The sequence below is a fragment of the Tachypleus tridentatus genome, chromosome 13 (assembly GCF_004210375.1).
Source record: "Tachypleus tridentatus isolate NWPU-2018 chromosome 13, ASM421037v1, whole genome shotgun sequence".
Taxonomy (NCBI): domain Eukaryota; kingdom Metazoa; phylum Arthropoda; class Merostomata; order Xiphosura; family Limulidae; genus Tachypleus; species Tachypleus tridentatus.
Genome location: NC_134837.1, coordinates 51,080,908 through 51,094,443, shown reverse-complemented (window position 1 = coordinate 51,094,443; position 13,536 = coordinate 51,080,908). Strand labels below are relative to the sequence as shown.

The 13,536-nt window shown below is 31.0% G+C and overlaps 1 protein-coding gene and 1 pseudogene across 4 annotated transcripts; one reads left to right on the top strand and one right to left on the bottom strand.

The window, feature by feature from the left end:
- Positions 1 to 339: 339 nt before the first annotated feature.
- Positions 340 to 3,764, top strand: LOC143237143 (acyl-coenzyme A diphosphatase FITM2 pseudogene; annotated as a pseudogene). Its single transcript, XR_013019882.1, has one exon. The product of XR_013019882.1 is annotated as an acyl-coenzyme A diphosphatase FITM2 pseudogene (transcript).
- LOC143237142 (ganglioside-induced differentiation-associated protein 1-like) lies at positions 350 to 12,095 on the bottom strand. Of its 3 annotated transcripts, none has more exons than XM_076476062.1 (5): positions 11,940 to 12,095; positions 10,915 to 11,107; positions 9,479 to 9,652; positions 8,196 to 8,396; positions 350 to 7,917 (listed from the first exon to the last, which is right to left on the bottom strand). In XM_076476062.1, the coding sequence occupies exons 1-5, from the start codon at positions 12,039 to 12,041 to the stop codon at positions 7,613 to 7,615; spliced, it is 975 nt and encodes a 324-aa protein (XP_076332177.1). In that variant the 5' UTR covers positions 12,042 to 12,095; the 3' UTR covers positions 350 to 7,612. The 3 variants fall into 3 exon arrangements, with proteins under 3 accessions (XP_076332177.1, XP_076332178.1, XP_076332180.1); XM_076476063.1 differs by lacking the exon at positions 11,940 to 12,095 and adding an exon at positions 11,602 to 11,860; XM_076476065.1 differs by lacking the exon at positions 11,940 to 12,095 and adding an exon at positions 11,646 to 11,859.
- Positions 12,096 to 13,536: the final 1,441 nt, after the last annotated feature.

Below are 13,536 nucleotides of genomic sequence, written 5' to 3'. Positions count from 1 at the left end.
ATAGCATAGCCACATCGAGCTATCTGCTGAGCCTACCGAGGGGAATCGAATCCCTTATTTTAGCGTTATAAATCCGGACGGCTAGGGCAGATAGTCCTTATGTAGCTTTGCGCGAAATTCAAAAAACAAACAAAGATAAAAAATAATGAGAAATAAACTGATATAGTCTTCGCCGCATGAAAATTATGAAACACACTTTATTTATATAACACTCAAACTGGTAAACTAGTTAGTTCATATACATATATAACTATTTAGTTCACGGGATACCCCCCAAAATATACATTTTTTTTTTTTTTTTTCGTGGCTCGTAAACTACGCAGTTCACTTTTCCCGATAATAGAACACCATACGGAAAAAATTAGAAAATGGCGTCGGGACAGCCTTTAGAGACTTTAAAACGGCGAGGCTTACATGCAAGGAAATACTCTCACGATGTAAGAATATCTTCTCGCAATCAAATTACTTTAGTTGCTTTTGCTATGCGTGTCTGCCGCAAGATAGTTTTATTTAAAGTTGAATATAAGTTACTTATATATATAGGAATTATGCTTTTGGTATCAGGAATAAGCGACATTTTTCCTTCGGCGATTCCCAAATCGTATTTCTCACGAAAAGATAATTTCTTAAACCAGTATTTTGTCAAGCGCGGATGGGGTTGGACATTGCTCATTGTTGGTTTGTTCATTTTTCTAACCAGTAACACATACTGTCGTGGTGATAAAAAGCTCGTTGGCAAACATATGGGTCGATTGCTTGTTGCGACTGTACTGTGGTTTTCATGCACGTTCTCGTTCGAATACATTGAACAGTTGACTGGAAAGTGTGAACAACGAGATATTAAAATTAAAAATTTATGTAAAAAAAGTGGATATGAATGGAAAGGATTTGATATATCAGGGCATACATTTCTTTTGATTTACTGTGGCCTTATCATTATGGAAGAAGGAAGATGTATTATAGTATGGGAAAGAATTGGAAAACAGGTTGTACAAAATGACTTGTTTGAAGCTAATACTTGTAATAGTACTGTTAGTTGTACATTGAGGAGACTGTCAAAAAATGAAATGTTTGAACTGAGAAAGTTGTACAACAAATGGACACCATTTGTGCAATTTATGTTTGTCTTGATGACTATTTTATTGTTAATGTGGGATGTTATGTTGATGGCAACTATTGTTTACTTTCACAACATTGGTCAGAAAGTAGTTGGAGGCCTGATTGCCATTGGGGCATGGTTTGTTACTTATTGCAACTTGTTCCAAATGAAATATTCTCCTGGAATTCCTGGGGAAGGTTTATTAGGGTTTAAAAGAAATTCTTCTTGGTAATAGAAGACTTATTAAAGCTGTAGTGAAGCAGGTACCAGTTTATTACAACTTTTTCTGAAGTATTCTCACAACAATGAATTGTTAATTTTTTTTATTGTGCAAATATTTAAATTAAAACTTACCCATTTTTTGGGTTTCTTAATTATTGAATGATTGATGCTGAAGAAAAGCTCCCTTTCTGACAAATCAATAAAAATTATAAAAAAAGCACTTTGTGTAAATTTATAAAAATTAAGTAATCAGTAATAACTTATCAGCATAATAATTCACAGATCATTAAAGAGTTAACAATATGTAGAAAACCTGATAAATTTTGACAGGCCAAGAACATTGTTTTCAAGGCATGGAGTAAAATTGTTTTTGCCATCTAAGCTCAAGTTCAAAATGGTCTTAAAAATTTGTATTTTTTATGTTCATTTTTTTAATCATCTTCTTCACAAAGCTAATCTTATAAATTTGTTGTTATATCTTACTTAATGTGGTAGAATAATGTATAAGGACACTTTATAATGGACTAAAACAAAATGCCATTGCAAGTAAGGTCAAACAACAACAAGAAAGAATTTATTAAACCTTTAACAGCTACAGAAATCCAAAATAAAATTTTCAAATAGTTGGAATATAAATTTTATCACTCGCCCTAAACATAATAAATTCATAAAGTTGTAGCAGTTTTATTTTAGCCCCTTACAACATTATCTATAAAAATATTACAAAAGTAAATATAGGAAAACATTTCTTTCTTTTAATCACTATTTTAAGTTGATGAAAACTATGGTACATCAGATGTAGTTGTCCCCATGGTTTATTTGAGGAATCTTGGAGCTAGCTAACTGGGATTGAATCTGTGTGATAACACAAAATTAATCCATGAAATAAAGTCACAGAAGAAAGTCCCATTTCATTTAAATACAAAAATATTTTAAACTGGTTATATACTGTTACACAGCAGGTTGCTATTGGCAACACATCTCAAAGAATAATTTGTTGATGCTACAAGAACATCTTTGCAGCTTGTGGGTTGCTCAATGGGAGAACCACAAGACAGTGGCAGACTTTCTTCATGGTGTCAGCCAGAATATTCATCTGAATCATCGATATAAAAAATGCTACAATATTATACATGGTGTTTTCAATATGTTCATGTTGTGTATTTTCAATAAATGACAATTAAATGTTGTTGTTTCCTTACCTTACTTTATTATTTATTAATACCTCTTTTTGCACACTGGTGTTTGTGTTGTTAATGTGTGAAAGCCAAGTATTATCAGTTAATGAATAATTTAAACTTTTTTCTTTTATTTCTTTACTTATTTATGGTATTTAAATAAAATTCCAATTTTTTTTTCTGTGACTATTTCCTTTCATTCACAAAATATATTCCATACTTTAAGCTGTGACTACATTAAAAGAGTGACAGACAATCCTTGGTCTAGGTGGTAAGGTGCTGTACACTGGCTGTCTTCTCTTTTTTGAGTAGTTCAAATTGAGGAATGAGAGAAGATAGCTTTAGTAACTTTACTACAAATATAATACAATTACAGATGTTATGTTCATAAATAGATCATTTAAATGTAAATGAAATAATAACAGTTTTTGTATTTCATAGATGTTTTTACAAAACATCTTAATTTAATTGTACTGTAATTCCTATCAATGATGTGCAAGTATATAAAAATGAGCACAATTCAAACTCTCAGGTTAATAAAACTTTGAGTCATGCTAAGTACAAGATAATTGGTAGTACTCACTGGATAATATTAATTATTCATAGTATTATTTCAGAAAGTTAAAGCCATTTTTTGTATTTGATTTTTCCAACTATGACTAATTAAAGATATTTATTTAATCAAATGTATGAAGACTTCACTTAAATTTGGTTACTCTAATGGTGTTATTGTGAGCAACCATCAATTGGAGAGGTTGAACAAAACTGGTTTGTTTGAAGTTGAGCACAAAGCTACACAGTGGGCTATCTGTGCTATACCCACCAAAGGTATCAAAACCCTCTTTTTAGCAGTGCAAGTCCAGAGACATACCACTGGGGGACAGTTAGCTCTGGAAATTAAATGCAACTCAACCAATCCCTGGCTATTCTAAATCAGTATGGTATATAAGCTGTACTTTAAAATTTAATGTTAAACCTTCTAACCCTTGTTTTAAATATTATTTTTAATGATATTGTTACTACTAGTTATCAGTATATTTGAAATACATATTTTATCCATGAAACTTTTATAAATTTTTTGTAGTGTTGGCAAAATTATATGTTTTTGATTTTTTATTGCATTGTAACTTATCTATTCTGTGGGTTTGAGAAAACATTTTAATTTTGAGTTGTACAAGATTGTGTAGATTTAATAATCTGATTTTTCATGGTATTTTTACTTGTATATGTTGGTATTATCTTCAATAAAATAATTTTTCATATAACCCAGTGTGTACATGTACTGTGGCATTGTAATAGAATTAGATTTATAGGATATAGTTTGTGACCAAAAAGTTAAAAGACATTTTCTGGTATGCTGACCACTTCCTGAAGAGTTATTCCTTGAGTTCTGGAATTGTGCAAATCTTCCCATATGATTTTAAGTAGTTATACACAAGGAAAGATATGTCAAATGATTCTGTCCTTGAAGTGCTCCCCCATAAGACTTGTTTAACCTGATTACCGATATGCAGAGGGACACCACAGTGCATAGAAACTGTAGTGTATATTATATTTCACTACTAAAGCACTGACTGTGCAGGTTTGCAATCCATGTGCTGAAGGTTCTTTCAAAAAGAACAGTCCAAAAAAAGTTGTGAAACTACACTACTGCATCCTTTACATCATGAAGGTATGTAAAAACTGTTAATGTGTGGATTAGGTTTGGAGCAGATAAAGCATTTGTGTGTGGCCACTTCCAGAAAGGGTGGCATGAGTTCCATCAATTCATAAGATTGGTTATTGACTTCCAGGGTTGGTGAGCAATACAAAACGTAAATAAAGTTGTATTAAGTTCATCTCCATTGCTCCATTGTGATGCAATTTGTAAAGAAACATTTACAAAGTTAACTGAACAGCCTTAAGAACAGAAGAAATTAACAACTTAAAATGGCAGGCAACTTAACATGCACTGCTGCACCCGTGTGCACTTACGCTGGCTTGTTCTGCTACAGAAGAATGTACCTTAAGAGTAACTTCAGTAAGTGTTGGTAGTCTACCTGTATATAGCTTATCACAAGTACAATGTATCTCTTCAAGTTTCTTATGAACATCTGCTTAACAGCACTGGAACTAGGATCTCTGAAGATATTATTCTTTAACAGTTGCTTCAGCACTATATCCTTCGGCATAACAACATTTCACAAGTTCACCTCTCAACACTTTTCAGCTTCATTTTGATTTATTGAGCTGGACTGCAATCAGTAATCCCATTTAGACCCATGAGATGTAAGGAAAATACACCAGAATGACACCCCTGTGGTGATAATATAAACACTGAGATATTTGCATTTACATAATACTGCCAAAGCATTTTACTTTCATCTACCATACCACTTGTGAAAGATAAAGTACTAAACTGTAAAACTTCCACAACTGCCTTGTATACCATCCAGTCACAAATCAGTCTTGTGTCAGTACTTGAAGTAAATGGTTTATTAGATTATAAGAGAAACATATGTAAACAGTCAACTGTTTCAGCAACTAGAATAATGTATGAAACATTTTAGTTCTTTGAATAATTCTACACTACCAGTAATTTCATAGTTGATTTTTGGAAACTACAGTGTACGCTTTTTCATAAAATACACAAGAACTTTATATTAAAATGGATTTTCCACTAATTTGATGGTGCATTAAAAACACTTGGCATACTTTTACTACTAAAAAATAAAAACATTTATTAGCAGAACATCCTTTTTCCATAAAATGACATCAAACTGAATGAAAAAGTTTATTATTTAGATTTGTCCCAGCAATTGTTGTTTTCATGAAAAAAAAAAAGTTTTTTCTTTCACTATCACATCCTGTATAATCATGTGATTAATCATTTTCTCAGGAATGTCAATGGCCAAAAGCTAGAAATATTAATTTTAGATTTTTCCTCTTTTTTTTTTTTTTTTAACCTTTTGTGATTGTTGCATGTTTTATTAAAATACATTTCATATATTCATATTTGCATTAGTTTCATTTCTTCTTGAGAAGCCCAGCCAATGTTATATTAAGCTTGCTGTACACCTTGGTATTGTATAATTAATTACTCTATCTTTACTGCACAGATAACTCTTTGAAGTATGGCAGTTTAATTACAAGAATAAAACAATATATAGATTGTTAGTTTGCAACATGTCCCCAGCTGCAAGTCCTGTGATTTATAATGCTAAATCAAGGGTTCAATTCCCCTTGGTGGACACAGCAGATTGCTTGATGTGGATTTCCTATATGAAAAACAGACACACAGACAGTTTGCAACATTAATTAATAATGTTATAGAAAAATATAGGATTCAAATTAAATTTTTTTTGTGATTTGACATGGTAAGTTCAGAAATCAAACTGATAAATGATATTTCTGTACACAAATATTCATAGCAGCACATTACCAAATTCTTTACATGTGATTATAACAAAAAGAAAAAAAAGTTTTAAGAATTACCCCAAAATGGACTTCAAACTTCATGCTATAATATTCACTAGCTGACAGGATTGATTGTTTGTTTGTTTGTGTTTTGAAATTTCATGCAAAGCTACAACAGCTATCTATCCCTAATTTTGCAGTGTAAGACTAGAGGGAAGGCAGCTAGTCATCACCACCCACTTTTGGGCTACTCTTATCAACAAAGTGGGATTGACTGAAACATTACAACACCCCCATGGCTGAAATGATGAGCATATTTGGTGTGATGGGATTCGAACCTAAGACCCTCAGATTACAAGTCAAACGCCTTAACCCACCTGGCCATGCTGGGCCTTGACAGGATTGATTTATTATCAAAACTAGAAATGCTGATTTAGAAATATCAACCACCACAATCAATGAATAAATGAAATGTGTTTTTTAATATGCAGTCATTTGGGTAATGCTCACAATTTAAAACTGCCAACCATAAAATGGTTTTTAATGAAATTACTATTTGTACACCTGGATGCTGGTTGAGTTGGTTATATCAAATTCAACAGCATGCCTTTTTACCATCTGTTTCAATAATACAGGTGCACTTTATTTAGCTAGAAAATTTTAATGTAAACTTCAGATTTTCTTCACATAACAAGTATGACTTTTAAAGTCACAATTTGAATTCATCTGTAGGCATTGTATTTTATATGCATTGACAAAAATTGCATAGTTTAATAAGCATTAATGTTGCGACACTGGGCAACAAGAAAAAGATTTTATACACTAAGTATAACAATGTTTCTTAATATACTTTTATTTATTTGCAACACTTGAAATGTTTAAAACCACATATACTCACAAATGTAAACCTAACATTTGCATTAAGTTCCAAAATATACTGAGCAATTATCAGAACAACAGATTTATTAATCAAAATGACATTAGATTTCAAACAAAGAACTATATTCTATAACTTGGTACTAAAATATTATTTTAGGTTGCAACAACACATTAAACAAAGCAAAATTTTATACATCTACAAATTCTTATTTCTAAAGCAAAATAGTGAATAAAATATTAAAAAAATAGCTCTTTACACATTGATTTACTTATGGTGATATTTACTCTTTCACCTGTGATGGCAGCTTTTTAAACAATTTGGTCAGGGTGTCTATTATAATGGATATTATCTTATAAAATTGGTATATATAACTTACATCTATTTGGTACCTTTGTTTGTCTTTCAAAAAATGTTTATATGTCATAACTATCTCGCCTTTTCTCTTTTATGATGATCAACCCTTAATACTGCATCATAAACAAAGTATACAACTTCAACATTGATAAAATAATTCAAGACTCGATGGGTTAAAATAGCTGCATTGTACATTATGACTGATTTAACATCAGTTTTCTCTTTTTAACCAGAGGCTGTTCAAAAATAGTATATTTCCAATATCATTTTAAAGCAGTTTAAGTAGTTTGTATTATAAATAAATGCCATATCACAGCAAGAATGATTAACATTGTTTCTAAAAATCATGTTCAAAACTCAATTTGAAAATCCCTAGAAGTTACATTTAAAAGGAAGCTGTACATTCTTTGAACATGCTATTTAAGCAGATGTTTACTTTAATTGGAACACTTACCAATAATCTCCATTCAATACTTTAAACATCTACTTCATTCGTCTATATGCTAAAGCTCCAAAAACTACGACACCAACTACAACCATTACTACTCCAATTGCAATGACACCTCTTTTCTTGTTGTAGTGGACTTTACACCTGAACCCTTCCTGAAATGTCTTCTTGTATGCATCTCTATCTTGAACCTTTTTGAAATACTGATACAGGTGGAGTCGTTTACCTTCAAGTAAATAACGATTATACAGTCCAAGTTCATTTAAACGCTGAAGAATCAATGCCAAGATAATATCAGGGATGGCAAAGTTCTTCCAACACAACCACCACGAGCTTTTATCTGGATAGATAAAAAAGAAGTTGAATATTAACAACACTAAGCTTCTTATCCTTTACAAAATTAATAAGCAACTGTATCACTCTAAATTAGTATGATATTCAATGGATAGAAATGTATTAAAAAGGAACTAAACTGAAACATTTCTTACAAATCTTGTGGAAAATCTTTAAGATAACATATATTTCTTTCTTTAGACACTTACAGTATTAGAAATAAAAAAATCAAAAATCTAATTTTATAAAATGTTCTTAAAAACAAATCAAAATGGCAGTTCTTACCCCCTGTATGGGAAGCTAGTTCTTGTTCTATGATGTCTAATGTCAAATCCAAGTTATCTAGAGCTGTCCTTACTTTATTTTCATTCTGGTACTCAGATAAAAAGGTCTGAAAACATTGTTTTTTCTCTTCATATACCTTTTTGAACTCTGGATATTTCTTCATCAACTGGTCCAAATTATTTGATATATTTGACATAAAGCCTTACAGGAATATTTAAAGAAATGTAATTAATTACAATTTTCAATGAAGTAATTTAAAATTGAAGATGCACAAAACTAACAAATGTAAGCTTTCAATATTCATTATAACTGCCCACGTCACCATTAAAAATATTCGAGATAAAATATTTACAAAGTTTTTTTCTTATGCATCTCAAGACAGTTGGTATGAGCATTAAAATAATGAAGAGAATAACATCTTGACCTTTTTAGGTCATCATCAAGTTAACAAAAGGGAGTCTGCAACTGACTGTACAGAGTTAAAAAAAATAATCAGCAGTTTCATACAGCAGTTGAAACTTAAATTACTATTGTAGTCATTTTCTTACCACAAACTGGAACAGAAAAGAAAATTAAGTCTTCCAGTTATGTAATAACAGATCAGTCATCAACCTTACATCATTGTAAAAACTTTTTTTAATGATTTATATGTACAGATTCTTGTGTTAAAAAGTGCATTTCTGGCAAGCTGCAGCTGCTAAAGATTATCCCTTTTGCTTCATTGGTTGAGCATGAATTTTCTACTTGAAAGGTCTCAGTCCAAACCCATTTACAGGTGATGCAAAAATGGGATTACAACACAAACCATTACATAGTACTAGAATCCAAAAGACAGAATCAACTAACATAATTACTCAAAGTGTAGTGGGTTAGTTAACTCATTAGCTGGAAATGGTTCTAGTTTAATATGCATATTGTTGTCATGATTAAAATCACTACAGATTTACATTGCCATACTAAATTAAGAATAGAGTCTTTGGTATCAAAAAAAGGCAAGAGAAGTGAGGCTGAGGTGGTTTGGTCATGTGAAGAATAGAAGAACATATAATAAGAACATCAAGGCTCCCAGCAGATGGCAAGAGAAGACAGGGAAAGACAGCAGATGTTGCAAAGATGGAACTGAAGAAGATACACGTGAAAAGAATTGCAAGCCTAGCAGTGAACAGAAATGATTGGAGAAGGGAAACATGTGCAAGGGACAGCAACCCTGCTAAAGGGAAAACTTGAAGAAGGTACTGAACTAAGAACAACAACGTGCAATTTGGACACAAGTAACAACTTACTTAAACGTTTTTTTCTTTCACAGTAAGAAATCTTCATATCAGTAGTCAAGTTTGGATAATAAAGACATCCAAACGTTATTAAAGGTATAGGAACCATAACCAGAAGATCTCTCATCTTTTTCACACATTGCATTTCTTTTGTTTCTTTTGCAGGCATCAGTGGTGGAGTATTTTCTTAAAATAATCATAGTTGAGAAAGTAAAATAAAATTACACATAATAAAATAACCTTTCATAATAATAATAAAAAAATTAACTTTTAATATATAACAAACATCATATTCATGACTATAATAATAAGATGCTATTCAGAAATATCACAGACAACTTGATATTCATGGCTAAAGTATTTTAACATGTTGCTATTTTCCATGATATACGTTTTTCATGCATAATATAGTGCTATTATACAACACAAAGGTTTTGATTGTCTAAAAGATAATATTATAGCAGCCAAAGTATATGAAGGATAAGAGCTAAGATTTGTTTTATTAAAATAAAAGTTTTAGTTTAGTTTAGAGGACTGAACAGCTGAGATGAACAAATGGGTCTCATGTTGTCCCAAAACATTGTTAAATGAGAAACATGCAAGTATATATTGGAATAGTGCAAGTGCACGTGTGAATGTTATATCTTGCTACTACATGAGAAACTTGCAGGCGCAAGTTTTGTTGCCATGTGTTCCTTTATGCAGCCTCAATATTTTGCTACTAGATCATAATTTTACAGGTATAAATAGGATTACTGTGTTTCCAACAAAGTTATATTTAGCTAGTTGGTGAAAATTGATAATTCAACCTGAATGACAACATATGCCAATGCAATACACGAGCTACATGGACACAGAGAGCTCGAGGTTAAGTCATCTCTAATTTGAAACTGTTGACCAGAAGTGACCTTTTGCATGTTCAGCTGTAGTTAACCAAGTAACAGAAATGACTACCACAGTTACACATATAATTCCAACAGCTGAAAGTGTGAACCATGATACAAGATTTATGGCATTTTGCCAATCATACCTATAATTTTCTGATTCTTACCATAGACCCTTAACCCCTAGATCATGTTTAGCCTTATAATCAAATAGGGAAGTGAATGTATAAATCAGATCATCATATTTGCAGGCGACTTAAATTCCTGAAGTCAAAAATTACTGTAAAGAAATCTAAATTGCATATAACTGTCAATACCTTCTTCTCAGAGTTAACTTCAAAGCACTTTATAATTGAATCTTTTGATTTAATGACTTGAAGTTACCAAGCTCCATATAACAATATTCTGTACACAAGTTTTAGGTATTTATCAATTATATCTGTTTAATATGAAATACAAATAAAATATTTTTCCCTCTTAATACATTATAAACTGAAAGGTATACAAGTTTATCTTAAAATATATATATTTTTTAATTTTATTTATGACATTAGCCAACCATACCATCACTGAAATTATCTTCTAGGTAGTCAAGAATTTGCCCTGAATGAGGGATGATTTTCACTCCATCTCTTAAAGTGGGTACTTCTCCTCGAGAGTTTAACCTCAGATACCATGGCTGATATTGATCACTTTTACTTAAATCAACAATACTTGACTTGAAGTTTAAACATTTCTCATGAAGTGCAAACAAAACCTAAAATACATTTGTTAACAAACAAGTCAGTAAAACTATGAAGTAGAACATCTAGACTATATATGACACCAGGAGTCTTAAATTATCAAACAAAAATTAAACTGATGAACTTATATTGCTATTAGTTACGTTTTATGTCACTGTTAGACCTGTTAGACATACAACATCTACAAAACAAATAGTAAACAGTAAATAAGAACCTTTCTTGCAGTAACTAATAAAAATCAAAATCTGGATTATAAAATATGAAAAACAGTATAGCATATATTCAATAAGAGCAATATTACTACCCATATAATATTTATATGAATCCAATCAAGAATTAAACTTCCTTATACATTTATATATACCATCGAGTTTCCATTTACTTAGCATTTAAGCTTTTTTTTCCTGGATAAAGAATGACCAATAAGGGGGCCAAAAGTTATCAGATGTTTACCCTATTGCATATAACTTTTTATAATCACATGTTCCAGTTTACAGAATTTCCTTACTATGAACTGTAGCACTAACATTAGCAGGTGATTTTCAATCTTACTCTTGGCATTCAGGAGGATTTATCCTTCCAACAGCTTACACTATACATTTAAGTTTATTTCAAATAAGAAGGTGCTGACATTACTGCTTGATTAGGGGGACATAAATCCGTGCACATTATATCAGATTAAATTTAATGATATATAAATGAAGACAAAAAATGTGCATGCCACAATCCAGTCACTCGACTTTAGATGTCTGGACAGATACTTATATACTCATAAATGTTACTAATACGAAATAACTAGTACAATTTATGAAAAAATTAAAACTATTACAAGCTTCAAAATAATACCTTTCGACTATAAAACGAGGAATACCAATAATATAATTCTAATGATCCTTTATCGTTATTACTTGATAATTCTTTATCAATATCAATTCCTGGAGATACCATGCTTGAAGTAGAAGACAATACTGTTTAGAACTTTGCCACTAGATGGCAATATAATAAACTTAGTGTTTTAGAATTGTTTAATCTCGAAGACTAAGTTCAAGGGAGGTCCAGTTCAATCTACATTTTAATGAACGTGTTATTGGGCTATATTAGGTGTCAATATATATATATATATATATATATATATCTTTACAGATCCAACACGGTAAAGAAAAATTATTGATAGTGATAACTTTAAAATTTTTATAGTGAGATTAATTGTTTTTCTTTATAGCACTATAACTGTTCATTATATCACAAACACACCTCAATGAGTAAATGCGTGACATAATGTTGTTCATTTCATGTAAGGTTATTTTTGATGTGTAAAAATCTAAAAAAACTAGAGTATAGAGACAATCCAATAAAAAATAAATCATAAAACTTTTTGTATACAGTTTTCATTTTGAAATAGTTTTGAAATGGTATAGGTTCCTTGAATAATCATAGCAAGAAGTTCAGTGTTGACGAGAAAACCCACTTGTAGAGAAAAATACATATGTAAAAACGGCTGGTTTGGGTTGAGAAAATATTTTTATCTAGAGGAGCGAACAACGTTTCGACCTTCTTCGGTCATCGTCAGGTTAACAAAGAAAGAAAGAGGTAACTGATCGATAGCTGACCACATATTTGAAAGGGGTTGTGTATCTGAGTGTACGAATGTAGAGGGCGTGCTTAGAAACCATAGAAAACACCCAAATACTAAATAAAGAAACGAACATAAACAAACGCAAAATTAAAGAAGCATTACTTATACAACAACTCAAGCCCAAAATAAACCAATACAAAGGAACACCTTTATACCAATATTAATAAATATAATCCAACATCTAAGCACGCCCTCTACATTCCTACACTCAGTTACACAACCCCCTTCAAACATATGGTCAGCTATCGGTCAGTTATCTCTTTCTTTCTTTGTAAACCTGACGATAATCGAAGAAGGTCGAAACGTTGTTCGCTCTTCTACGTAAAAAAAAAAAATGTTCTCAACCCAAACCAGCTGTTTTTACACATACATAGCAAGAAGTTATTTTTTATGCAGAATAATTCCTATGTTCGTGATATTTTACTGACAACTGCTTGTTTCAGCAAAATACAACTATAGTATCACAACTATTTTAAAGTAAAAAAGTAAATCATAAGAAAGGAAAATTATTAAAGAAATGAAATATCAGAGCAAAATATTAATCAATACTTAATTAACTTTTGCAGTTACATAAACTACTTTGAAAGATGAATTTTAAATATTAAAAAATAATGTGCCAGGGAGAGAAAAGATGTATAACATTCAAACGAAATATTTCAGTCTGTTTTTCGTTCTATTAATTTGTGACGACACGGATTTTCAACCCCAAAGTCAAATATACTATCCATATAACACACCAAAATAACAAATGAAATGATCTTGCAAAATATGTATATTAAAGAAACAAATAAACTGTGTATGAGTTGA

Coding starts and splice junctions, on each gene's coding strand:
- LOC143237142 (XM_076476062.1), bottom strand. CDS start 12,041: ATGGTATCTCCAGGAATTGATATTGATAAAGAATTATCAAGTAATAAC. Junction 8,397..9,478: donor TGAAAGAAAAAAACGTTTAA/GTAAGTTGTTAC, acceptor TATTCCTGTAAG/GCTTTATGTCAAATATATCA. Junction 7,918..8,195: donor ACTAGCTTCCCATACAGGGG/GTAAGAACTGCC, acceptor TTATCTATCCAG/ATAAAAGCTCGTGGTGGTTG.